At 41.4% G+C, this 27,444-nt stretch overlaps 1 protein-coding gene across 5 annotated transcripts in view; it reads right to left on the bottom strand.

The window, feature by feature from the left end:
• Window positions 1–725: 725 nt before the first annotated feature.
• Lsamp (limbic system associated membrane protein) overlaps window positions 726–27,444 on the bottom strand; it is a 2,132,018-nt gene continuing 2,105,299 nt past the window's right edge. For 3 of the 5 annotated variants that reach the window (XM_031363885.1, XM_031363888.1, XM_031363886.1), the window contains 2 exons: window positions 14,475–14,507; window positions 726–8,321 (listed from right to left, as the gene is read on the bottom strand). In XM_031363885.1, coding sequence (XP_031219745.1) covers window positions 8,224–8,321; window positions 14,475–14,507 — 131 coding nt within the window. In that variant the 3' untranslated portion in view covers window positions 726–8,223. The remainder of the gene's footprint in view (window positions 8,322–14,474; window positions 14,508–27,444) is intronic. The other 2 variants (XM_031363887.1, XM_031363889.1) reach the window with 1 other exon arrangement.

The raw sequence follows: 27,444 nt of genomic DNA, 5'->3' as shown, positions 1-27,444 counted from the left end.
CCTGTGAAGGAGCAAAGTTAGGACCCATTTTCCTGAATGTGTTTGAGACCTGATTGAACTCCTAAAAATAAACTATGGACCCTCTTGGTCATTTTAATAAACAGTTAATTAGCCACTCTCGGTTCTATTTCAACTGTGCACTGCCTGACTCTTCATTTTCTCTTGCTAGTTTCTGTCTGGCCTGAGGCAATGCTGTAAGGATGCTGGGAAGATTTTGTGACTATCTCGTGAAGCAAGAGCACACTGAATTTTCATAGGTAGAAATAATAGACAACTTTGGGAGGTTACTTGGGGTCTCATTCAAGCTAACCCTGAAAGACAACTGCAGACATGGAGACACTGATAAAAGGACAAGACGCCCTCTTGAGGTCACAGCCTAAGGACCAACTCAAGTTCTCACTCAGGAGCTGTTGCATGCCTCTGCAGCTTCTCTCTGGGTAATCTGTGCATATTTTTCTCATTATCCCTAAAGGAAGGCAGAGGAAAACAAAATATCAGTTGCCCTCTTTGTTTTTTTCTTAATGGAAGACAATTATGGTAAATACTGCATTCACTTCTGCAGAGGAAGTACTGTCAGAAAGCCTTGCAGCGATTTTCCAGTATTTTGTCTATCTCTCCCATGCTTGGTGTTTGTTACCATTGGCTCCATTTCCTGAGCCATTGACCAAAGCCTTCAAGAAACAGGGCAGCCAACCGCAAGATCACTTGGACTCAGGTCAACCAAGACACATCTCCTTTTCACGTTTATTTCATTTTGTTTTAAGATCACAGAAGAGCAGAGCATTCATACGTGTAAAGTAACAGAAGAGAGAACCAGAATTTAAATACATTTAAAAAGGAAAAGAAAAAGGCTTTTCTTTAATTTTAAATTTTTTTTTTTTTACACACATTGCGCTTTTAACTTTCCTTCACAGAGCTAGTATTCAGGGAAAAAATATCCACCCAATAAACAAAAATAAAGTAACTTGAGCGACAAATCAACCGAACCAAAAAATGGCCATGTTTTTATATCGTCAAGGGAACATCAGTTCATGTCTACAGGGTTGGAAAAAGGAATATATTTTATATATATATTTATATGTATATAACACTGTTAATGAGGAGACGTCTAACCAAGAACAGGATTTATACAACCTTCAGGAGAGCAAATGGAAAGGGAGGGGCAAAGCAGGGCTGAGGAGAGGTGGGAGGCATCCTTCCCTCCCCTTTTTATTTCCTCCCTTTAGCCTCCCCCCTCCCAGTAAATACTTATGGAGCAGAACCTGGCCAAAGTTCAGCAGGATGAACCGTGTTCATGCTCTGGTGAAGAGCAAAGACTTAGGGAAGGGAGTTCAAAAGAGGCTCCTGGTGGATGGATAGAGTTGCTGCGGGACGCCAGGAAGCTAGCTCCGTGGGTTTTCTTCATTTGCAAGAAGCAGATTTTTACCGTGCCTAGATATTACACAGGGAGGGTTTGTGTTGGGAAGAATGTAGCTGTAGGGTGGACTCACGAGCACCATCCAAAAAACTGTGCCTAGGAAAGATCGATGGGATTGGGGAGGTGTTCGGTGGGCGGGTCTCTCTCCCACTTACAGTGTCCAGAGTACCGGAAGCCCACTGTGCATCCTCATCTAAACAGTGATCCTAATGCTGGAGGTGATGATGAGTGAACTCTGCTCTTCGGTGTCCAGGAGAGCCCTATTCCTTGTGCTCTTTGGGGGAGATTCATGAAAAAGGTGACTGGACAAGGTGTTAAGTTGCATGTTGAAGACAGAGTGGGATGGACAAGTGGACCTGCGTTGAGTATGTGGCCCAACAGAACAATCCCTCGTTTACTGCTCCAGCAACTGTTCTTGTTTGACCTTCCTTTCTTGAAACTTTCACGTTTGGTTTTAGCTTTTACATCTCTCACTCTCTCTCAACCGTGCCTCCCCGATACGCTTTTGTGTCCTGTTTCACCCATAGCTACTTTAAACTGTACCAATTCAAGCTGTTAAAAAAAAAAAGGCCTCTCTGTAACCACTTGGTCAATTTCACAGCCTATTTATTAGTCAAGTTTCAAGAAACTTCTGTTGGAAACCCCTTCCCTTGCTTGTTTCTCACAAAACAGCCTTTTTGAACTCGCTTGGGACCAGCCAACAACACCCAGTGACACACATTTACCATAATGAAGCACTTGGCCAAGCATAAGAGCAAGCTGATGTTTCCTCTCACATGCGCAACTTCCTCATTTGTTACGTACATAATGCCCAATCTGGCCATTTTCCTTCCCATGAAAGGCTATTAGGCTACAGTTCAACTGTTACATTTCCCAATATTACGAACAAGGAAGCTACCTCAGCTATTTCGGTGCCCTCGCTTTAATATGAAAATGTCCTTCCTCTGTATCTCTAAGAAATTTTGCTCAGAAAAGAAATACAGAATCGGTCCAGAGCCCCTGTGGTTCTTGAAGGTGCTGTGTTGTGAAGATGGAGGGGGGGTGGGTTTAGAGAAAACCAGAGACCAGCACATGGCTCTGCGTGGGTCTTTGCGTGGGTGGCAGCATTTAATGAATTTTAATTCATATTCAGAATCAGAGGGTTTAGAGGTGGGAGAGACCATGAAGTATCGTTTGAATTCTTGACTATACAAATGAGAAAACTAAAAACTCAGGAATGGGAAATAACTTGCCAGTGTCAGCATCTCACGGCTTTTTGTGTGGACAGACCCAAGTAACAGCCCCATTTTCCTGACCCCAATCCTGATACATCTTTCAGGTTACAGACGCTTTTTGTCCTCAGTAGATGAGTGTGAGCCTCAGTGTGACCCAAATTTCTTTCTACAGTCGTCTGGTAGGACATTCATATATTCCCTCTTGATGAATGAATGTATCAGTTGTTTTGGTTGGAATAAAGGTATATAGGGCACTGTTAAGTCAGCAGGTACTTCAGAAAGGCTAAGAGAGATACCTGGGAGTGACATTCTCATTCAAATGACTCTGTAGCTTACTTTTAATCCACAGGCATGTAGATATGCAAGGCTGCCAGAGAAAATAATTAATAATAATAATAATAATAGTGTAGAGAGCTTCAGCAAGATGTTTCTCAAGGATACAATATATTTCAGATTAGGATGATAAAGGTATTTTCTGAGTGTGGTTAAGTTTAAAGCAGACCAAAGAATGGGGAGTGTGTGGTAATCTGTTCATGTAAGTATTGGTGAATCTGTTGGAGCTATTTAAATAAAGACACAATATAATATGTATTAGCTGGCAAGAAACCGAATCCTTCCTACCCTAGTCCTCTTTCTCTCCATCTGAGAAGGGTTGGTTGGGGCAGGTTAGAGAATCTTCACTGAAGCAGAAGGAACAAAGAGCCCGCAGCCCACTCTACTTGGCTGGAAGCGCTTCTAAGTGTTCTGGGCGTCTATACTCCCTTTGCCTAAGGCAACCACATTTGGAGCTTCAGGCTTTCTTCTTAGACCACTGACCTGTCAAAAGCTTTGGCATTTGTTCTTCTTATTTGGACTTCTCTTTCTTTAAGATTTATAGGTTTAGCTGAACTTGGGCTCTGCATGAAAAATGAAGTTTACATAGTTTATATTATGTACATAAACTAGTGATTTACATTGATTTACACATGATTGGTGCCTAATTTATTAATCAGCACAGTATGCAAATGCGCTGACGAGAAATCAGGATTTTAAAATAAGTTTTCTACAATATCCATAAACATTTCTCTGGCGTGAATGCTAAACCTAAACCTAGTGTTAACACCAGCCGCCTAGCCAAGAGGAAAGTGATATACATTGTGGGCAAAACCAAATTCTTTCTTGAGGTTCAGTTGGTGACATTTGAACAACATAGCTAAATGCAAGCGAGAATGGTTTACTTTTCTTCCCACTGGTATGCGTGTAAATGTGAACTTCATTTTGCATTTAGTGAGATGTTTACAGATATGATGTCAACCATAATGGGGAATTTACATCACTTGGGCAGACTAAGTCTCGGGAGGAGAAACAGTTTTAATACTTAAATATGAAAGAGATTTCCTAAAGTAGGGTTGTGTTTCTTAACTTGGGGTCTATCTCACTTTTTTTTTCAGGTATATTTATTTGTCTTCAGAGTTTTAATAGCTTTTTAGGTCAGATATAACACTGCTCTCACATTGTTATAAAACCTGGCAGTTTACAGGGGAACCGAGACTAAATCCAGGCTGAGAATTTGTGAGAATAAGAAAAACCATGAGGACATGGTTAATCCTGTAGCACGTGGTCGCATAAGCAAATTTCCTTTAAACAAATAATAACAAAGTGGACAGAAAGGCATCCACATTTTTCTAAATGAACCATAGCGCTTTTTAAAAAATAAACCAAATCCAATACCTCTCTTCCTTTTAAGTTTAAACCATCGTTCTAAATTTTTCTTATAATACATACATTGTTGTAAATATATCATTTGTAAAGATAAGATCTAAAACAATACATACACACACATATAATTTTTTGTTTTTGCACAAAGAACCCAAAGCCTATAAAGGACAAAATTAAAACTTGAGGAAGACTAGCCAATAAAAGATGTCACATCGTAGTCATCTCAAAGAGGACCCTGTGACTGTGGGCTGAGAAGAAAGGACTCAAAAAGCAGTTTCATGCTGAGGAGTTTAGTTTCTGTAGGCAGAGGAGGTAAAGTCCATCTTTGGAGGAGAAACACACTTTTGTGTTGGTCCTCCAAGAACGTAAAAATCACGAGTATTGTTATAAGGTCTCTTTGAATAGCCTCAGTTGTCTATGAATTTAAAGAAAAAAATGTTCATGGTAAGGGGGGGGGATATTTGTCTGACTTGGAAGAGAATGCAAGAGCTAAAGGAAAAAATCCTTTCAAACAGAAAACATGCCTACTTTTCCATAAGCTGTCATTGTTTTGGAAGAAAGTGATTTTAAGTCTCACAAGAACAATGTGCCTCTCATTAGGCGAAGTCATTCTGATCACCAGCTGCAAGGAGAATAGACAATTCTGCAGTTGTAGAATCCAGGAGAGTTAGCCTTCTTCGGGGCCTGCCCTGGGTCAAAGTAATTTCTACTTTTTAAACTGAAAGCTGAGGCTAAAGATTTTGTCTTATGAATGGCATAACTTTCATTTTGTATGCAAAGGATATAAAATCCATGAGTGGTCCACGCTTATGAATGCATTCTTTCACTCCTTGCTACCTATTTGTTCCAATCACTTGTTTTTCATTCAGTACTTTGATTAACAACAAGTGAGATCATTGGACAGATTTACAGCAATATCATGAATTTTTCTGTCAGTCGTATGACATCTTGGTGTAGGTCATCTGGCCCTATGGTGATTCTAATCTTGCTTCAAAGAACATTTCCTCAGTTCTGCATGTGACTTAGGAACATTCTCAAAACTATGTGGCATATGGTGAAGCCTAGGTTTTCTCCACATGGGAGAGACGTTCTTTAAAAAAAAAAAAAAAATCTCAGATCTTGCTGGGGATATGAGCAAACATCACATTAAAAAAAAAAAGTTAGCTGTTTGCTCTATGGGCCATTTATAATAAAACAAAGAGAACAAATGATATTGGCATGGCCAGGAATCCTTTCCAAAGGAGAGACTCCTCCCACAAAAACCCAGAGCTTGTCCTTATGATAGGGTGGGGACCCTGAAGACCAGGTGCATTATCAAAGCCTATGACATCCATTTCTGAAACTAATACTAAATGATGCTGAATTAACTTCCGTTTCCTTATCCCTTTTATCTAGACCAGTATGCACTCTTCTAAGACTTTACTTAAGGATGTGGAGGGCTCTTTAACATGGGAAACACGTTTCCTTCAGTACAAGAGAACTAGACTTCTAGAGAAGTCCTTGATTGCCAATGTATCATATTGGAATGTGGGACCCCTTCCTTATGTATTACTAGCTACACTCTTGGATAGGGATTCCTATCCTATCTCTTGATCATCCATAAATACTTTTATGCATCCTGAGCCCTGTCTGTCCCCTGGAACATGTCAAAACTGAAAACAATGAAGACAGGATGTGGCAGATTTATAAACTAAATGATGTAATTCCTTAGAAGAAATATAAAATACTGCTCATATTCCTTCTTTTCTTCCCTCCCTCCTTCTTTCCTTCCTTCCTCCCTTCCTTCCTTCCTTCCTTCTTTTCTTCCTTCCTCCCTTCCTTGCTTCCTTTCTTTCTTCCTTCCTTCCTTTCTTCCTTCCTTCTTCTTTATCTTTCTTTTCTTCCTTCTTTCCCTTCATTTTGTATCCTGTGACAGCCATTTCAAAGGTTAGAAAACTTGATGGGCCATGGCTCTGTGAGATAACATTGCGTTATGACCTCAGCAATAACCCTTCATCCTTTCCTAAAGTGAATTACTTTGGATGCTTCTATATAGTTTTAAGGGAAAGCAGCTGCTGGTTTCCTAGCAGAGATCCCCACATGCAGAGAGGCAGCCTTCCTGTAAAACCTCCCCTAGGCCAACGCTGTTGGCGATACAACTACAACGATGCAGGGCTTGGGAATGCTCATACTTCTGCTTGGGCTCATCTCAGGTTGCTCAGACCTCCTTATGGTTAAACAAGTAGCTCAGGTTTCAGTGTTAGTGTGAAGAGGACTCTAAGCAGAGTAGGGAAGGTGAGTGCACTCAGCGCCCCAGTGGCCTGGCTTAGGATACTGACTGGCCTCTATGGGCAATGGTGCCACATGCATCAGCAGTGGGGCAGGAAACCAATAAAGCATTAGTCTTGAATTCAAGGATAAGAATCCACAAAGGAGAATCAAGCCTGGAATTCTTATTTTGTGCTGACCAATACTTTGCATTAGAGGTTTAGCAGCCTCTACAGAAGATTCGGGCATCTCTCTATGTTTTATGTCTCATTCACAATATTTTATTGGGCCAAGAATCTCCAATTAGGGGCCTTATGGGGCAAATGCAGTGTTACTTGAAGATTAGCAGGCTTGCTTAGGGTCACCATAGGCTCCTACTTCCCTTGGGAGGGGGGGGTTACCACTCAGTTAATCGCTTGTTTCTGGAGATTTGTTCAATATATGCTGCTCCTTTCTGCAGTGGGGTTTAACTTTTATAAAGCCTTGAAACTGATGGATACTCCAGGCTTGTGAGCTAAGAGTGAAATCAGAGACCATCTTCCTCCCCTAGGTCATATCATCCAGGCCACGGATCTGTTCCCTGTCTGCTCACCCCAGTGATAGTAGGCACTTTCATGTACAGTGATATTCTGAGTGACTCCCAGCTGGGTTCTGAAAATGAGACCAGCAGGGGTATGGGGTCCTGCCCTCAGAAGGAGCACAGCTTGGTTTGAATGCACACTGATGTCATGTGACGGCCATGAATGGGGAGGGATGCTGCTCCTTGCCTCCCACCCAGCCCGTCTCCCCCAGCAACCTGTGACAGCCGCACCTCACAACTACAGTGCAGGACAGTATCTACAGCACAATGGGTCTATGTACACATGGACCATTCCCCTGGCATGCTTTAGAGAAAGACACATACACGCTCACACACATGTACATCTACGTGAGAGCGAGAGACTTGAGCGCACGCGCACAGTGGAGAAGATGAAAATGGTACTTCCTAGCGTTTGCGGCATGACTAGCGTTCAGGGTTGCTGGGGCAAAGGGAGGTGGGGTAGAGAAAAGGGGAATATTTGGAATGGGTGTGCTGGGAGGGGGGATAGAACACACTGGCAGGGGAAGGGGATGTCCTTAAAAGTTAGAGAGATGATCGAGGCAGGGGAGCCTGAGAAAGGCTCAACACAGGTTTCCGTTGATAGTCCAAAATGGTGACACATACGTTCAAATGAAAAACAGAATAAAAGGTTATGGAAGTATAAACACCAAAGGCAAGACCTTCTTTTTTCCCCACAGATGAAAATGGATGAAGGAAGGATAAAGTGTGGGAGAGTTAATATCCATCTGGTACTTCTTGAATAGTCTCATTTGTACAACATCAGGCATTCTTAGCATGATGGAATCTTTACACAGCAGTCTTAGAAGATAGACACATATTCTGGGAGAGGTTTTCCCACCCTAAATTATACTCAGATTTTTATTGAAGGATCTTAAAACTGTTTTTAGTGTTGTATTTTCTTCATTTTTCATATTCCCCCTTCATTTATAAACACACAATCCTGTGAAACACTAGTCTCCCCCCCCATCTTGCACTCTCTCTCTCTCTGTATCTGTGTGACGCATCTTTTTGTGTGTTTTTGTAATTATTTTGAAATTTTTATTCTATTAACATTTGCTGAGAAGGCAGAACAGCGATGCTGCCAGCAGCCACAGTGGTACGGCCAGACTGATGGATCCGTTGATTCCTCTCACCGACCCGGGTCCTACAGAGCAAAGGAGAGAGAGAAAGAGAGAGGATGAGCATTTTCTGCCAGCTGAGAGCTGGATAAAAGTGGCATCAGAGGCAAGGCATGGCCAGGAGGCAAGGCATGGCCTGGCACGGATGTCTCATGTCAGTGCTCAGGGTGGGACCCATCTTTTAAGTTCTGCCCACTCCCTGAGGTCTCTAGGTTATTTTAAATATGAAGATATTCTTGCTGAAATTGTTAGGGTGGCTGCCGTGCCTCTTTTCAGCTACCCTTCTCTCCCATGTTCTCCACATGATTACAGCGAAGCCATCACTGTGATTGAGACTCCAAGCACTGGTGTAGATCCTTCAGGAGCCCAATACAGGCTTTCTCTGCAGACACATAACAGCAGCTCCATCAATCTCAGAAGGGCTCCATCATTGGTCTCCCAACTTCTTTGTTTCATAGGTGAGAGGTGGGATTGTTTATTCTTTAACGAGGGTGGGTAGGGACTATTATAAAGTAGCATTTATGCACGGGTGGTACCTTAGCATGGTTAAAAAAAAAAGGCCTATAGTCTCACAAAGAAGCAACAGTCCTCATGCCCAAAGTTATCACTTTAGAATGAAGAAGAAAACCAAAGATGACAAATCCAGCCAAACTGTTGAGGCTCAGGACAGGTTCATTGTTGACCTGGGGCAACTGAGAACAGAGCTTACCTGGGATTGGTCCTTGGAACATCATGCTGTGTCACTCAGGTTGCCGATGGGGACAGAATGTGGGGGAGATGAGTTTGGGTTTGAGGGGATAGTGGGTAGAGAGGAATAAGGATTTGTGTGCTCATGGTACTAGTAATACTGTAGCAGAAATTGGGGGGTCCTGACTTATGACCTCATTATGCACACTTCTGATCTCATTTCCTCTTTTCATGTGGCTGTACTTAAATTTCATTGAAAAAAAAAACACCTCCAAAACACAACAGAAAAAAAAAAAAAACAAACAACCCAACCAACCAACCAACAACAACAAAAACAAAAACAAAAACAAAAATCCATTTTTTTACGCTGAAGAGACATTGGCTTTAAGGCTATATACTTATAGACAGTGATCCTCAGAATAGAAGCTTTCAGAGCTGTAATTATGGGTCACTTTGAAGTTTTAGGGGCCATGTATGCAGACTCTGTGTGAGTGAGTGTGCATGTGTGTGTAAAACCATTGCCATGCAATTACAACGGAAGCATGTTCTAGTCTATGAATTTTTAACCAATCTGTTTAAAATGTGTAAGATTGCAGAGAGTGTAGCACGGAGAACTACTGAATTAAAGAATGGCTTCCTAAACTATGCTCTGTGTCAAGAGCTAAAGCCACAGGAGGAGTAGAACAGAACCGATCAACAACTGTATGAAGCCACAATACAGGGTGATGCGTGTTCTGTTCATAAAACTATAAATAAAAGTGCACTACTGCATGCGTACTCTAGCAAATACTGTCTTCCAAAGAAATGTAGAAGAAACAGAACTGCATCCACAATGACATTTCCACCGCTCATCAGATTTAACCTTAGTGTCTGACTCCAGAGTCATTGTCGCCACCACGTGGTGAGCTGCGGTAGTGAAACTCAGCAGTGAGTGTCTCGGTTAAACATTTGGTGGGTGAAATTCTGCTTAAAGCAAAGCTAAGTCTAGCCAAAACCACAGGAAGATGGAGACGGTGTCTTTTTAAAATCTGATATTTTGGCTGGAGTGCTACAGAATATTGCTTAATAAGAAAATATGAGCATATGCAAACTTTGAGCCTTTCGATTTTGCAAAATGAGCTTTGAACCAGAATAAACAAGTTAAATACCTGGCAATCTAGTCAGCTCCCTCTGTGTTCTCCTGAATGTCTACGATGCTACTGTAAGAAGGGACACCCCTGACCACCTTCAGGCCCAGTCTCATGAGGATTGAGGCTCAAAGCGTCTGTGGTAATCGTTCACCAGTCTCTGATGTCTAGGCGTCCTGATACTTCATGCAAAGTCTGCTCTGAGCTCCTCCTTTGCTCCACCAAGCTTTCTGGATGCATGGGACTGTCACCTCCCTAGACTCCTCTCCTGGTGACAAAGCTTTCCTCTTGCATCTTTTTAGAGGCTGTCTGTATTAATGTTCCAGCAAAGCTTTCAGAATAAAGAAAAACTGTACAAAAATGACGATCTCATAGGCCAAAATGGTTTGTGTTTTGTTCTAGTATGAAATGGATTCTCTGCAAAAGCCCAATTTGCTTCCTTCTGTAGTCTCATTGTTAGTTCTAGGACAGGCTATATTGTTTCCCTGACATTTTAGGATTGAGTAGTATCCATGGACAGCTAAGAGAAATGGCCTTATCGTTTTATTCAAATGGTAGGAAACATTAAAGAAAACAAGAGTTCTATTATTGAAAAGCATAAATGTATATTCCTAGGGAGCTAGATTAACACATTAAAGTCAACATTCTTGTTAATGTGTATGCATGCCTAGCTATGTGTCCTTTATCATCTACCCATTCATCCACACACATAGGGAAATTTGCATCCCCTATAAATACTTATCTATTCATATGTGACACATGCACATATTATCGGTCTTTAAATACACAATGCAAGTTAACTCCTACTTTCACATGGTACTCTATGTTGTAACAGGAATTCCCACTATGCGTATGTCAATGGTTTTTAATTTAATTCCTGATAGCCTTGTTATACATCTGAAATTCAGTGTATACATCTGGTCAAGATACCTTTGCCTCTATCAATTATCATTTATTAAGTTCTCTCATATAGCTATCTAATGTGCTTATGTGGTTTGTTCTTGCCATAATTGATTTTGAGAGTAAATAAGCAGAATCCAGGAATCCTGTAACTGGGCAACAGTTGGGGAATTATCACAAGTTAGGGATGCAATTATAGATGCATATGACTGCATAGGAGCCTACTCCAGTTAATGGACAGTTCAGGGAAGGACAATCCACAAAATCATTAATTATGTTTTAGTTCATAGTTATGGAATTCTGCTTCTTTGCTGAAATGCAAATGATAAATCTTAGTTCCTGTGCCAGATGGCCACGCTCAGCAAGTGCTTGCATATACTGAGAGCTATCACGAAAGCATAGGCCTGTAAGCACAACTTAGCCTTACAAATAGGCAAGCAGGAGCATAATTCAAAAGGTAGTTACATGGTTTTCATATCATGGAGAACAATCACACCAGGATATTTAACCATATCTATATGAGCATTGTAATTACACACACATTTTGGCATGCGTGGTACTTGGTAAGTATTCTATATATTATTCACAACACAGAAATTTTGGTTTCAGAAATGAATGAAATACCAACTTGAATCAAAGATACCTATGATTTGGATCAGGTTTAAAGAAAAAAGTCTTATTTATTTATTATGTATGTATTATGTTTGTACATGTTTGCATGTCATCGCATGTGTGTGGCCAGAGGACAACTAATAGCTGACAATTCTCCTCTTTGCCTATGTGGTCCTGGGAACCAAACTCAGGTCCTTTGACTAGGCAGCAGGTGACTCTACCCACCGAGCCACCGAGCCTGTACTAGCTTGAGGCTTTTAAGGCTTATTAGTAAAGGCAAAATTTACCTGCAGCAAAATAATAAATCAGAAATTAACATTCTCAAGGTTCTCGGAATCAGGAGAAGGACTGTGTCAAGGTGAATTCTAAAGTGTATCTTTTGTGACTATGTTTGTATAAGGGCAAAACCTGTAATTTATGGAAAAGTATATTAAATATTCTGAAATTGAAGAATGGGATTTTTGGCAAGTTTCTCTACTGCTGATCCAATGGAGGATTCTGAGATCATCATTTTGCTTTTTCATAGAGTCTCAAAGATTTCACAAAGTGTTTTTATTAAGCCATCTATTTGGTGACACTTTTTAATTCACAGATCAGTGATGTTTTCTTTTTTCCTTCACTGTGACTGGATTTACTTAAAGTCATCTTTAACCATACACGCAATGATTCACGGGGGTCCAGGGCAGCCAATGAGAAATCAGGAAGAGTATTAAGGTTTGTGTTTCAATTATACAAAAGAAAATTATTTTAATTCTTAAAGGCTGGTGGAATGGCTAAAAACAAAAAACAAAAATTTAAACAATTTAGGAAAATCTGTTTAATAATGGAGGTTGACAACCTATAGAATCTGATCTGTGTGCTCTGCATGTGTTGGTGACCTCGGAAGCCATGTTGAAGGCAAATGAGATAATGCTGACTCTGGCGCCACCTGCTGTCTATGTCCTGTTAGTACAGTTTCCTCTGTGTGAATTGGGGCTTGAAGCCTATGGAAGCTGAAACTGGAGCAGATCAGAAGCAAGGTAACATGGGCTTTGAATTCTAGACCTTAAATGCAGGCTCCTCTTGCATTAATTCTTTATCTTTACCCTCTGGAAAGTACTATTTTGGCTAGCTGAAGCTCTCTTGTGATAACATTAAAAGCAATACCTCTTTCTCCTCAAAGCAGTCATGATTGTAGTCCCAGTGCTTGGGAAGTGGAGGCAGGAAGGTAAGGAAGTTAAGATCAACTTTGTAATACGAGTTTAAGGCTAGCCCAGAATACACAAAACCCTGAGTCAGCAAAACAAAACAAAACACACAAGCAAAGTAAAGCAACAAAACAAACACACACGCAAAAGAACCCCAATATCAAATAGTTTCCCACACCATTTATGAAAAACTTAGGTACACTTAGAGTTACACCCGATACCTTAACATGATGATATCTGAATAATATACCTGATGTTATCACTCACATCAAAGTCCTGAGGTCTTACCTGTGTCACCAGACAAATTAATGGGTAATTTGTAATCATGCTATTCGGGAAGAAAAGAGCTAAAGAGGGTGTTAATATTTTATGTCTTCTTGCTTCAAAGAGCCCTAATCTGGAAGGTAGGTTCCTGGTTACCTCTTATAAGCTGAGACAGTCATGGCCTGCAAACACAGACCACAAAAAAGGTATAGGTCTGAGCAACCATAAAACCGCTCTGGCTTTCGCATGTTGGAGGGCTCAAATCACCCCCCCCCCCATCCACAATAGATTTCTACTCTTGGCGATGATCATAGCCATCACATGCTTTGTGAGTTAGAAAGAAAACTATTTTCTTTTTTCCTTTTTAAAAACAATAATTCATTTTTATGTTATGTACATTGATATTTTCACTGCATGGACGTCTGAATGAAGGTGTCAGATCTTCTGAGAGAAGAGTTACAGACAGCTGTGAGCTACCAAGTGGGTGCTGGGAATTGAATCCAGGTCCTCTGGAAGAACAGCCAGTGCTCTCAACCACTAAGCCATCTCTCCAGCCTGAAAGCTATTTTCACAAGCGTCAACTGACAGTCAAGTGATGACCAGGAGGGCATGAACGATGGCGACATCTGGTCTCATCCCAGCTTCCTTAGTACTTGCCTGGGGATGGGCGATGTGAGATTGATCTAGCGTATGCACAGGAGGGAAAGTTAGACCTCATGGTTGCTTGCATCCTAGGGTCTATTTAGTGAAGCCTTGGCAGGCTTGCCCTGTCTTTGTAGAGTTAAGAATGTAGACTGTGCCACATGGCTGACGGGAGTGCATGGCAGTCATGGAATAGTTTCTAGGGATCCAGCCATCCACGAAAGCTATAGCAAGTGAGACTTAAGGAACGGAGGGAAGTGAGGCAGGGTGGAAATGTCAACTGGGTACCATGCTTCATTTTGTGAGATGCTGCTTCGCCAGTATGTCTGATGTGGGCGTCAGAACCCAGGAACGTCTTTACTTGAATCATCAACAAATAACTGTAAAACCCTGAAAGCTTTGGCATTGGGTAGCAACCATTCTACAAAATGAGATCTGTGGGATTAACCATAGATGCTTACAATGAAGCACATAAGGGGTAGAAGGAAGGGATGACAGGGAACAAAAATCTTGCTTTAGCCCAGGGATATTAAAGTGAGTCACTGTCAAAGCATCACCAGGGGCCATGGGTCAGGGTGAGGACCCTTTATTAGTAAGAAAGTTCACAACCTGGGGGGAAAAACATTGCCAACTGTCTTATTGAAAAAAATTTTTTTATCACAAATCACAATGCTAAATCAAACTCAGGTACATGAGACCATACTCTATGGCTGTGGAATCTTAACTAATGTCTAAAAGGCTTTATAAACAGCGACCATACCTTTTGGCTTGAAGTGCACGGTGGTGCCAATTTCTAAAAAAGAAACATTTAGCAAAACAAAAAACAAATAAAAAAAAGGCTTTATCAATTGAGAATAAACATAAGGGCAGTTTGTTACTCTCCACTCAAAGGAGGATGAGAGAAAAGCAGATAGGGGACAGGGCAGCCAGAGAAATGTCTGATAGAGACCGAAGGACAGGCCAGAGAGAAGAGACTCTTCTTAGACTAAATGAGCGACTGTTAGGAACAAAAACTGAACGGCAGCTAGGGATTCTCCACGCTACATGCTCTGCCATTAGACAAGCACAGAGGCTCCAGCATAGAGCGTAAACGTAGTCTCGACTCTATTGTATGCAATCATAGAATGCGTCTGATCCCCAGCCTTATTGTGTTCCCATTCGCACCAGTTGGCCTTTCCTAACTCCTTACCTAACAACCATGTCCATTCCTATGCCAAGCTTCACAGTTGCTGCATCATCTACTAGAAATGCTTCCTTAGGTTTCTATACTGTTCAGTCATTCACTCCAGTAACCATCATAGGACTGCCCCATCAATTCCTCCAAGTCACTACTTTCTGATGCTCAACATTTTTTCCCTGAGCATTAGGCTAAGCAGCACTAAAGCCCCTCCTGGTATGATTTTCTCATTTACTCATTTGCTTACAGGTTGTCTCCTCCTAAGGGCATCCACACTGCGTGGCTCATCCAGTACTGAATCTAGTACTTTAGCCTGGACCATGACATATAATGAGTTTCTCCAAACACTAGTTGCTCGTGATAATAAATGTCAAGGTTGAGTGCGATTAGATTGCTTAAATATCTGGATTTCTTTTAAAGTATCTGCCAAATAATTCAAAGGACTCGTGTACCTTTGGAAGTAAATAAGTAAAATTTCTGTAGGGTACCATTTTCTATTTCAGGACCAATTAAATGATTGATTAGCTATGAGATCACTGGTGGTGAGATCTGGATATTTTTCTCTCTGTGACCCTAAGGATTGCAGGTTCAGATTGCAGACTCAGTAACACAATGTAGCAAAAAAGGTAAAGTGCCTGGCTCCTTCCACCACAGAAAGCTTTTTGTACAGCACCTCTGCCATCTTACAGTCCTGCTTCCAGTTTTTTCTCAGTTTGTGTGTGTGTGTGTGTGTGTGTGTGTGTGAGTGTGTCTGTGTGTGTCTGTGTGCCTTTCAGGATAGACCCAATCCATAGCTTGGTATTTGTGGCTCTCCTTACCACTCCTACCTGTCTAGTCTTATAAACGTCTGCCATTTCTTCCCCCAGTGTTTTTTTTTCTTATGCTTCCTGGAACCAGTTTCCCTCTCCTGGGGTATTATGGCTTCTGTAGTAGTACCTGAGTCACCCTTCAGAATGGGGTTTTTACTTCGAGCGAGGAGCCTTTCTTGGTCTCCTTGATGGTGCCTGGTCCTTCTAATTTCCTATCACACTCATCTCTGTCTTAATTCCCAATGTGCTTATCTGATGCTTTGATTAACGGCTGTCATCCTCCCTGGGCTCTGACTTCATGAAGTCGGCGGCTGTGTCTGTTATTATGTGATAGTGTAGTCCAGTGCATGACAATCATTCTGAATGCACATCAAAACATGAGAAAAATAAACATGTGTCATATTGCTTCTGAAACAGAAAGACGGGGAACCTGGTTGAGCACTCGGGGCTCAGCTCTTTGAAATCATGCCTGCAAAGTCACCACCGTTCCTGGTAACCTGTTCATCCCTGTCCTTGCGTATTCCTTCATGTGTCCATCCCAAAGGAATCTCAAGGAGAGGCTCTCAAATAGTTTAACACTTCCTGGTAGCATTAGGACAGTTATAAAGAAAGGCAGGGTTGTCTCAGTGTCTGAAGCTTACAATCGCTTGGCTATGCCTCATCGCTAGCAAAGCTAACAGCAGCCAGCCTGTCCCCATGTTTGTAGGTACAGTGGCTTTCCTGAACTACCTAGCTTTAGTATGAATCAATCTGAAGGTTCTCTTGTGTTCTGATGACTGGTGCTGCTCATGGTGAACATCTGAGGATGCCCAGCGACACCAGCATCTCTCAGACCCTTTTCTATTTGAAGAACTCTACCTATAGACGGTCCAACCAACACATACATTATATTGTAAAGTTCATAGAGAAACATGGAGTGTGTTTTTCCTTAGGAGGCAGCCACTGAGGCCATTTACCCAAAGAATTCTAGACTTAGAGGATACCTTTTTCACGAAAAGAATTGTGGCTTTTCCCCCCCTTTCTTTTCTAAATCTGGTGCACAGGCTTTGTGGGAAGAAGTTTAAGCAAATGTTCAGGGCAGACAGGTAGGGCAGTGACTCTGATTAAGCTAAGAGGTATGTCTTTAACCTTTGCATGCCCCAGCTTTGCTGTTTGTACCTGAGTTTAATGAATCTGCTCCCTGGATTAGATCATTACTCCGTGTGCTCTCCTTGCACCTAGCACAGAATTCAGTAAGAACTGTTGTTACAGTCTTGTGGTGGAATCCTTCTAGAGAGGATTATTAGTGCAATTTTTTTGTAGTGGAAGAAAGATATCCTGATTAAAAGGTCGTGAAGTATGTGTGCCAACAAGATGATAGACAAAACATTAGAAGACCTTGGTGTGTGCAAACCAGATAGGAAGGAGGCTAATTGGGTAACAAATTCTTTAGGGTGCAGTTGGCAATATGCTCACAGGAACCCACTGATACAGGCTTGGGTGAGAATCTGTACATTCCAAATGAATGTGTTGGGGGAACAATTCTCTATTCTTCAATTAAAAAGATAGAATTACAAGAAATATATTGAAACACTACCAAACATTTAACTTCATGACGTAACTGTGCAAAAATGCTTGAATGTGTATCTACTAGTGCTTAAAAGACAAACTAAATTGTCAAGTTACACTCTAGATATTCCTTTCTTTTGTGGCCATAAATTGGTTTCTTTGTGAAACAGTAGACCTTAAAACTCTAACTTCAATCTTTCTTTGTGAAAATGTGATAGACTTGTGATATTTGTACAATTATTTATAATTCATTCTATTCTGGCTGATTAGTCTCTTTCTGAGGAAGAAAAACTGCCTGAGTCTGAGCTTGTTTGAAAACTTGGTAATGCTCTGCCATCTTGTGGTCACACTAGGACATGTTCCTAGGTGCCTTCAGAAAATATCATCTTTGTCCACCAGGTGGCAACAGTGAGGGAAAAGCATGTAGTTTGTCTTGTAGGATGGCTCTGGTGTGAAATGTTACTCTTCAAAAGAGCCTGCCTCCCCATTATTATAGACAAGTTTTTGATCTGGTCCATAATGCCTGTATGCCACCCTTTTCTCTAGTGAAAGGTGGTTTTACGTTCTTGATAAAAACAGCGTTGCCAGGGATACTGCTCCTGGAAGGATTCCCTGGATCTTCCAGGAGCATATACCCACAGTCTCTGACCTTTGTTTTTCATGAGCATTTCCCCCTACATATTGGTCTTGCTTCTGAAAACAAGCATGCAGGTCAGAAGTATAAACAGACCCATCTGCAGTCAGGCAACAGACAAAACTTTGGGCGATTCCAGAACCGAGAATGTTCTAGACCTTCTCAGACATTGGTGTTATCAGATGCTGACGTTTTAACTCCTGAGAATGTGGAAGAAGGAAGCGAAGCACAGGTCGGAGGTCAGGAAGCTTATTCTTCCCTTAACCTCTGTGATCTCGCTCTCTTCCTTTCTTCCTTTGTATTCTTTCTCCTCCTCTCCTGCTCCATCCTTTCTCCTTCCCCTCATCGTCACCTAAAGTGAGTACTTTGAAATATTTCACTGGAAACTCCTTTTAGTTCGGGAGAGTTCTTGTTACCTCAGGGCACTTGCAGACCTTAATGAGACACAGAAAGCAGTTGTCTGTCACCTGTGCTTCTTTTGAGTCCCTGGGATGGGGTTAGGGGATTGGCAGCAGAGCCAGTGACGGGAGAGTAAGACTTTAAGGATCCGAAGCAGCTGTGCCTGGTTTGGCTCTTGACCACAGCCTTTGCCCCACCCACAGCTCACATCATTCCTTGATCCTTATTTACATGGAGGGGTCCTGCAGCAGTGTTGGGCTTGACATTGTTTGCACAGTCGTCCTAATTCCAGGGTATTTATTTGAACATATCTCATCTGTTACCTGCCGCAGACGTATTTGAGTAAGGGGATAACCAGCTCTATGGCACAACTCTTTCTGCAAGGACAAGTGCTCTGCCATATTTGCTACAGGTTTGAAAATAACACGTTGGTAGCTGACTTCATATATTTAGTGACATCTTTTTTTTTCTTTTCTTTTGGGTCAGAGTTAATAATTTTCTGAGTGGAGTGGGCCCACAGTGGACAGAGATTTTGTTTTCCAGTTGCCTGAAAGTGATCCGTAAGAGGTGTGGTTTAAATCACTAAGGTGGCCAAAGAAAAGTGGAAAGAGGGGGCGGGGCTTCAGCCTTTACTCGCCTTCTCTTCCTGACAGGAAGTCCCCAGAGCATAACATTTGCAAGGTTCCCCTGTCGAAATCGGCGGGGTTTTGGTCTCTGACATTTTGTGTGTGTCAAGGTTTTGAAAAATAAAACCTTTATTATTATAGTGGCTTAAAAGGGGGACATTTTTATTAATTCAATTTTGAAAGCCATACTTCGGAAGTTATTAGTTTCTTCCTCATGGGCTTCTTCTCTCTACTCAGAGGCTTTAGGGATTAGCAGCTTCTGCCTCCAAGTATGATTATTTTTCCTTTTGCCACAAAGAAAGATATGCCCTCTGATTCCTGTTTGTATTGTTACAGCTTTTGATTTCTTCCACGTGTGATATTCAATTTGTATATAAATCTTAGTGCCTAATATTTCTAGAATATTGGTCTCTGAGAATTATCAGGAATCATTCTGGGTCTAGGCAAGAGAGGAGAAAGTCAAACCAGACGGTGACCTGAACCTCAACCGCCAGGCCTGTCCATCTCTGTTCTTGTTTATTTACACTGTTGCAGAGCTGGGGTCCAAATCTGAGCCTCACACAGGCCAGGCCAGCTCCACCCACAGTCTGAGGTTGTCGGGGCCCAGGTTCTAAGAGGACTGCTGCTTCCATGAGTCAGAACTAGTTTGCTAATGGCTGAGAAATCCTACCTCGTCATCAACATTTTCGAAGGGATGTCAGCATCCCTTAACTAGACTGATCGAAATGGAATCCCACACTCTGCTTTTGAATATCTCAGAGGGCTTTGCATAGTATATCCTGCTTTGTATAGTTGACCATCAGCAGGAAAGAAATGCTGCTGGCTAGAGGAGGGCATAATGATGCAAACTCGCACTAAAATATTATAACCCTAGACACAGTGAGTGAATAAATAAACTTGAACTAGAATGAATACTGACATAGTTTGTTATAAAATGTGAACAAGACATTAGAGCCTTGTTTATTATTCTTATTAGTTGGATCAACAAATCTCTGCATACCAAATGTTCTATGAGGAATAGAATGCAAAGAACCCTTTTAAAACATAAGTGACTCTTATTCACTTATTTTACTTTTTAAAATATAGAAGAAATAAATGTACAAAAGGGAAAATACTAATCCCTTAGTACAGAGGGAGAAGGGATTGTCCAACTTGAGTGAGACCCTTACTGAGGAAACACAGGGGGACCTTTGGTAAGGCAAAGCCTTGTAGTATCATGAGCACTCTGCAGTAGGTGTGCAGGGCAGCAGAAAGCGCCTCCTCACCCTGCCTCTGCTCTACTCTTGCATGAGGCACAGACATTCCTCAGCCTTGGGCAAGGTGAGAAGTAGGGAAGGATCTAGAGGTCATGCATAATGCAAATGTTTACATTTGTATGTTACATTTGTATTGATATTTATTTCCATCATGTCAGTGATGTCCTCTATTAGGAGATAGATTATATGTGATCTTCATTGTTTCTTTTGTAATCTCAGAATTTATATAAACTTCTGTTATGAGGATATACTGTATTTGTTTCTAAAATGGAAAACAATACACAACAAAGCATGAATTAAAAATATTTTAGAAGCTAAAATATATACATCTATGAAGGGGATCTAAGCAAAGTTGCCAAATAATTGAGGAGACAGGTCTAGCTGGGTATCTCTTGTCAACAAGTGAAAACACTCAGCTTTGGAAGTGGCTTACATCTAATTCAGTTATTGGCCAAAGGGGTTCAATGGGAATCCACAAACAATCCAGGCTGTTGCTAGGACTATAGGTTGCTCTTCACAAAGTGACAGCAAGGGCCCCTTGCTGACAATAATACCTACACAACTCATTGAACATGGAGAAGTCCAGCTGGTGCTGACCTAGAGCCTTCACCCCTTACAGGCAAGCATCTTTGGTATAGGAGGGTATTCAGTATGAGAGTATAAGGAGAAATATAAACATCAACCTAGCCACAAATCCTTTGATATACAATGGCTCCATGCCCACAAGATGTGCTAGTGTAACGGATTAACTGACCAATGTCTTATTTGACTTAGGGCTCACTCCATGAGATGGAACACATACCCAACACTGCTTGTGTGGCCAAGACCCTAAGGCCCCATAGCCCCAGGATCTAGGGTAAAGCTACATACTAATGTTCTATTTGAAGAATGTAACAATTAAATGGTTCCTAGAGGTCAGTGCCTTTTTCAGCTATCACTAGAGAAGCTTCCTCCTGCAGCAGATGGGAACAAATACAGAGACCCGCAGCCAGACTTTATGCAAAGAATGAATTCCAGACCTTGGAATTCTCATTACTAAATGGTATATCTCCATGAAATCCCTCCCCTCAGGCATCAGGGAACCCTGCAGAGGAGGAGGAACAAGGAGTGTAAGAGCCAGAGGAGATGGAGGACACTAAGCAAGCAAGGACGACAAGCCAGAAACAGGATGACGTACACATAAATTCACAGAAACTGAGACAGCATGCACAGGGCCAACACAGGAAGTTTTCTAGAAAGAAGTCTCAATATCAGCATGAAAGATGGGAGTAAAGAAAGTGGGACTGGACAGAGGAAGGTGGCTTGTTCTGTGAGGAGCTGTAAACCCGGATAAACTCTAGAGTTGTCTGGTATGATGAGAGGGAATGTAGGCCTTTTCAAACCCCACTGTTATAGATCAGCTACTCACTGGTTCGAGTTGCTGTGTCTGGCTGAAGGCAATGGCAGAAGGAGCAACTCAGCTGAGAGCCATCAGCTGCCAATCCTTCAAGCAGAAGGAAAAAGGCATGCTACGGGTTTGAAGGTGTAATCAAGGTAAGGTGGCATGTATGCTGTATGGTAGAATGTATTTTCAGACAGTATCTCAACATACATGAGTAAGAACGGCAAAGCAAGTGGCTCACACTACCCTGTGTGGCCCCAATCTTCTCTAGTTACTACAGGGAAAGTCCTAAGGAGGATTGTGATTGTGACATGGGTTCACCACTAACCTAGATGCTTCTCAGATCGTCCAAGTCTGGATTATACATTTAAAACTGTATTATTTTGTCTATATTACATAGATTCCTTTAAAACTCAGAGATTATGATAAACAATAATCAAGTGTCTGAAGTGTTCTGATGATTGTATACGTCTATGTAATCATCACTTAAAACAAGATATAGAATGTGTTCCTTCTCCCATAAAGTTGTGCTTTTGCTGTGAACCTGAGAGGAATGAGTTTTAATGTCTATGATTTTAAGTGGTCCCGGACTTTATATAACTGTACATGGGTAAAAATAAAAGTAAATCTAGGAAATTTACAAAAAAAAAAAAGGCATTTTCTAATTATTGGGCATCTGCTTTCACTATTCTAAGGTGATTGAATCCCCCCTTAAAATTAAGTTGATGGATACCATGCAAAAAAAAAAAAAAAAAAAAAAAAAAGGAGAAGCCAGTAGGGGTGATGGTTAAGGGATATGCTTCCCAATGAGAGGTGGTAAAGCAATAGATGAGGCTTATGCAGAAGAGGAATCTATGGCTCCTTCTGACCAGAAGCCTGATGACTGCTCCTATAAAGAGTAGCATGGTCTGGCTGCTGTGGGCTCTACCTCAAGGATTAGTACAGAAGATACAGTCTCGTTGAACACTCACAATACGAACGGAGGACTCCAGAAAGTCTCTTACATTAAGGCTGCTTTTTTTTTCCCAAATCCTGGGGGTTTCGTATTCATCCTGGTAGGTTTAATTTTTAATAATCAATGAACTAAAGTGTTCCAGAATGCCCACTGGCTTAAGTTTAATAAAGGGTTCTCCAGGGCCTGTAATGTAGAAAAATATATAAAAAGTAAGCTCATTTGACACAATTGTCAGGGAGAGGCTCCTGGCCATGCCGATAATTTTAGGCTTTAAAGAGGCAGCACATGTTTCTGTCCTCGTCCCTGGAATGTTCCATATTGCACTTGTGGGTGACATCTTGGTCCTTAGCCTCCTGCTGTGATGGATATCAGTTAACTGCCTTGTAACTACCCAGCTTCAATTACACTTAGCCGTTCATTCAACTGAGTTGTTAAAGCAGAAAATAGATTCTAACATCTGTGTTTTAAAATATACATATTCTATATATTTTAATGATCTTGCCCCTTCTTCTATTTGAATTGCTAAAAAAGGATTAAATGCAAAGGTTGGGTGGATCTCTAGAGGCCATAACTTTTTTCCCTCTCTCTTTGGTTTTACTCCCTGCTTTCTGTTTCCAAGGTCTAAACTGTGAATTCTAGAACCAGTTAAACATACATTTTTAGATTCAAAATCCTGAGGGATTCAAGGCCGTCTCTAATCCATGTAATGTGAGTTTTCATTTTGTATGTTTCAAAATCAAAAACATTTGAACACCATGAAACGAAGTAATTTGAATGCAGAGAGAATAAGTCAATCTGTAGGATTTCCTAGGGTTTAAAAGCTCCTGGAAATAAGAAGATAAGGGATTTAAAAATATTGGTATGCTCTGAGTTCCCCTTGCATGTGCCTCTGTGGAACTAAACATCACAGTGTGGGCCTTGCTAAGGGAAGTTATGCCTCAGGCTCTTTTTTTGGTGACTTTCTTCTTGATCTCTAAGAAACCTTAGTCACAAGGTTCTTCTGTATACTCCTGCTGCGACAGACACCCCCCCCCCCCCAAGTACAGCATCTATCCAAGCTCTTGGAAAATTTTCTAAAAGCATAGCTGTTTGCTTATAACCTGACCATCCCTACAACTAAAATCAAATCTTACCACAAGCTTTGTAAGTTTCCTCTGATATTCAGCTAGGAAACAGACTCAGCGTAACCCAGACAACCTGGAGTAGTGCTGCTGCCCACAGTACAGACCTATCCTTGCATGCTGTACATTCAGCCCAAGGGAATAGTGCTATGGCACAAGAATAAATATCTACTGTTCCTTTGATAACTCTTTCCTTCTCCCTCTCTCCTTCTCTCTCTCCTTCTCTTCCTCTCTCCTTCCTCTTCCTTCCTTCCCTCCCCCTCCCTCCCTCCTACCTTTCCTTCTTTCCTTCCATCCCTGTCTCTCTCCTTCCTTCCTTCTTTCCTCCTTTTTCCTTCTTTCCTTCCTTCCATCCTTTCTTCCTTCCATTCTTCCTTCTTTCCTTCCTTCCTTCCATCCTTTGTCATTTTTCTTGCCAAATACAGAAGAACAGAAATAAGAATCTTAAGGAAAATCTCTTTTTTTTCTAGATGTTAAGAATTGGATAGACTTTATGGTGAATATCTGCCAATGAATTTTTCTGGATTCTATATTTTTCTATGTATTGGGATATTCTGCTTCTTGCTCCGTTTTCCCTACTGCTGTTCCGCTTCCCCTTTTCCAGGGAAGCACCCTTGACTTACGTACTACCTAAAGTACTAGACTCTTTCCTCAGCACTGAACTTGTTTGTTTAATCATCTATACTACAGGCTTCCCTGTGTGGTCTGTAAACCTTCCTTGTATAGTCACTGTTCCTGGCCTGCTCTGCACAGTTATTCCCAAACGGCCCAGCTCAGAACACATTCTAGGATAACATTTCTTTGAGTACATCAACGATGTCTTTGTAATAATGGCCATTGCCAAAGTCACTTAGTTGGAACCCAAATGAGTTTTGATTGGCAGTTATCAAGGAATGTTCTTTCTTTTGTTCCTAGTGAGTAGGTAGCTTAAGAAAAAGGAAGTATGAACTCTAAAAGAAACACTATAAAGCAAAAGTCAGAGCAAATGGAGAGGAATGAGGGAAGTCCATAGCTGGGGAGTCAGAATGGGAGCTTTGAGCCCCCAGGGAGCCATTCTCTCTGTTCCAGCTGCTTTCAGGAGTGCCCAGTAACAAACTTACCTGTGTTCTCGAACTCTGGGAGTGGGAGAGAGAATTTGAAAGTTCCCCAAATTATGGGAGCTTGTGAATCAACAACAGAGTGCAAGTTACTCTTTAGTGTCTGCTGTCCAAACACTCCCTGCTTCTGAATGATGAAGAAAACAAACCACACACACACACACACACACACACACACACACACACAATTAAAACATAACCACTGATCAATGGTCAAAGAATGTTCCAACATAGAACATGGCTGGGGTCATTTGGGGCTGTGTGAACTAGAGCATATGGGATGGCTAGAATGAGCAGCTCAGGCAATGGCATCTTTAACTGCCTTTAAGAGTTCTCCCCACCTACTGAGAGGATGCTATGCTTGCCCCAGTGGTTCTTGGGAGGTTGCAGAAGTCATGCTGGAAATGCAAGGTCTCTAAGGTATGCCATTAAGCAAGCGATTTTCCTGTGAATTATAGTCAATATACCACGCTGGTCATCATGTATAGGTGTCAAGTGTGTACACGTGTCACTGATGGGTGGGAAGTGTTTTCTTCCAGTGTCAGTGAAAAAGCAGAGCGGTGTAGTACACTATGGCAGTCTTGGCTCCCAAGTGTCCAATTAGAAAGCATGATAAATGGCTTGTAAGGTCTCTCCTCCCCTGGTTTGTGGTGGATAGAAGCTGACAGTCCTCAGCAGAGTCCTAGTGAGTCGTCGGCTGACTCCCCTCCTACATCTGGCACATATGAATGTCCTAAATTGGAATTCCACCCTCATTATTTCATGCTGTGCTCTGACTTGGCAGGTGTGTTTCCTCCCAGCAGTGTGCAAGGGGAGATGTAAGGCCTGTGCTTTACTTTTCGTTCTTTCCATCAAAGTGTTCATTTAATTTAATACCTACAAATAACTTGGGATGATGAAAGGGCATGGTGAGGACAGAGAGACTTTGTAAGGAAGTTGTTACTGAGGTTAATTTGTATCCTGCTTCTTTAGACATAGCTGTCTCCTCTCCATAGATCCTACAGTGACTCAGTGGTGCTTGCATGGCAGTGACAGACGTGTAGAAGTGATTGCTATTGCTCTCCTGGCTTTTATTTTCATTTTGTTTGAAGGGAGTCCAAGGGGATATAATATGCATATGCGAATGCAAGATGAATCTGAACAGAGTGTAGAGAAAATGAAAATCAAGAATAAGAATCGCAGGTGACAGAGGAAGAGGGAACTTAGGAGCAAACTGAAAATAAGGTTTATATTTAGAAGGAGACTAGGGTATGACATTCGTCAATGTCTGGGATCATGCTGATGCCTTACTATCCTGACTGGGAGAGGGATGCTGAAGATCAAACCAAAAACTCATCACATGCTAGGCAAGCATGCTACCACTGAGCCATTTGCTCAGTCCCCTCCCTCTCTGTTTACCTCTTAATTCTTTCTTTAAGGACTCTACCTCCTTACTGTGTCCATCAACCTAGAGGTAAGCTCCTAAAGAAAGGATCTACTTCAGTTCTACCTGCAGTGCTTCTCATAGTACTTTCATGTTGAATAGCTTGTGAGGAACACTAAGGCTAGCCCTGCTGGGGTGCACTCTAAAGACCAGGGGAACCATTGCCAGCATCATCTGTCCATTCAGGATGCTGGTTTTCTTACTCTGTGGGATAGCATGCCAACATTTCCCAGTGCAAATCTCACTGAGCTTTTCTTAGGCAGCTTTATTCTTTTTAATTAAAAAGACAAGACTGCCAATTACTTAAACTTAATCCCCAAATGTAATTGTTACTTTGAAAGATTCCTTTTTTTCCATAAAGCTCATACAAGAGTAATATTTCCATCAAATTAAAGTTTAGTGGAAGCTCCGATTTTCAAAAAAAAAAAGAAATTCATTTTCCAATCCCAGCTGGCTTTAGAAATCAAAATAGCACAGCAAGGCATAAGGAAAGGATGGTGACCAGGAAAGGCTGAGTGGCGTAAGCAGATCAAGACTCGAGAAACAAGAAAAGACGAGAGAACATGTCAGAATTCCCTTACCTGTAAATTCATGCTGTAGGGCTTTTAGCCATTTAGCTTGAAGCTAAATGTAAATTCAGAGAGATTTACCACCACAAATCTGCTGGTGGCTATTTCAATAACTCAGAGGATACACTTCATATTGATTCCTGTTAGCAGATTTTAACAAGAATGGTTTAGGAAACAGTGTGGAGAGGTGGAGAGAGGTAAGACATGGACATGGAAGTAAGGTTACAGTTGGGTCTAAATCATTCCGTGGCAATCAGTAACTTACAGATGCCACATGACATAACACTATGGCTGCAATAGCCACTCACAAGTAAAGAAAATCATCAGGAAGACTTGATTCCCATCTGAAGGAGTCAGAGAAGAAAATATGCAGAATGACCCTTATTTATTTTCTTGTATGTTAACTGTAGCCAATGGTAGTTCTGTGAATTCTGTAATTTTGTTACAACATTGGCTGTGCACATATTATCAGTAGAAATAAGGCCCTTTTTTCTGGCTGCTAATAGGAAGGGAAAGATGTGTTTTAAAAATTTAATCTTCCTAGATAAGATCTATATCTTTGGGACAAATGAAAGGTTCTTTGGCCTGTTGAGTTTAGATTACCATGATGTGGTGGTATGGTGGTGTGCATGACAGCCATCACTGAGAAGTCAATGTGTCTCACACAGAGAATGGTGACATTTTGTGGCTTCTCTTCAAGATTTTTATTCTGGCATGAGTAAAAAAATAAGGCAA

This window comes from Mastomys coucha, unplaced genomic scaffold (genome assembly GCF_008632895.1).
Source record: "Mastomys coucha isolate ucsf_1 unplaced genomic scaffold, UCSF_Mcou_1 pScaffold12, whole genome shotgun sequence".
NCBI classification, from domain to species: domain Eukaryota; kingdom Metazoa; phylum Chordata; class Mammalia; order Rodentia; family Muridae; genus Mastomys; species Mastomys coucha.
This window is presented reverse-complemented; position numbering and strand designations above follow the sequence as displayed.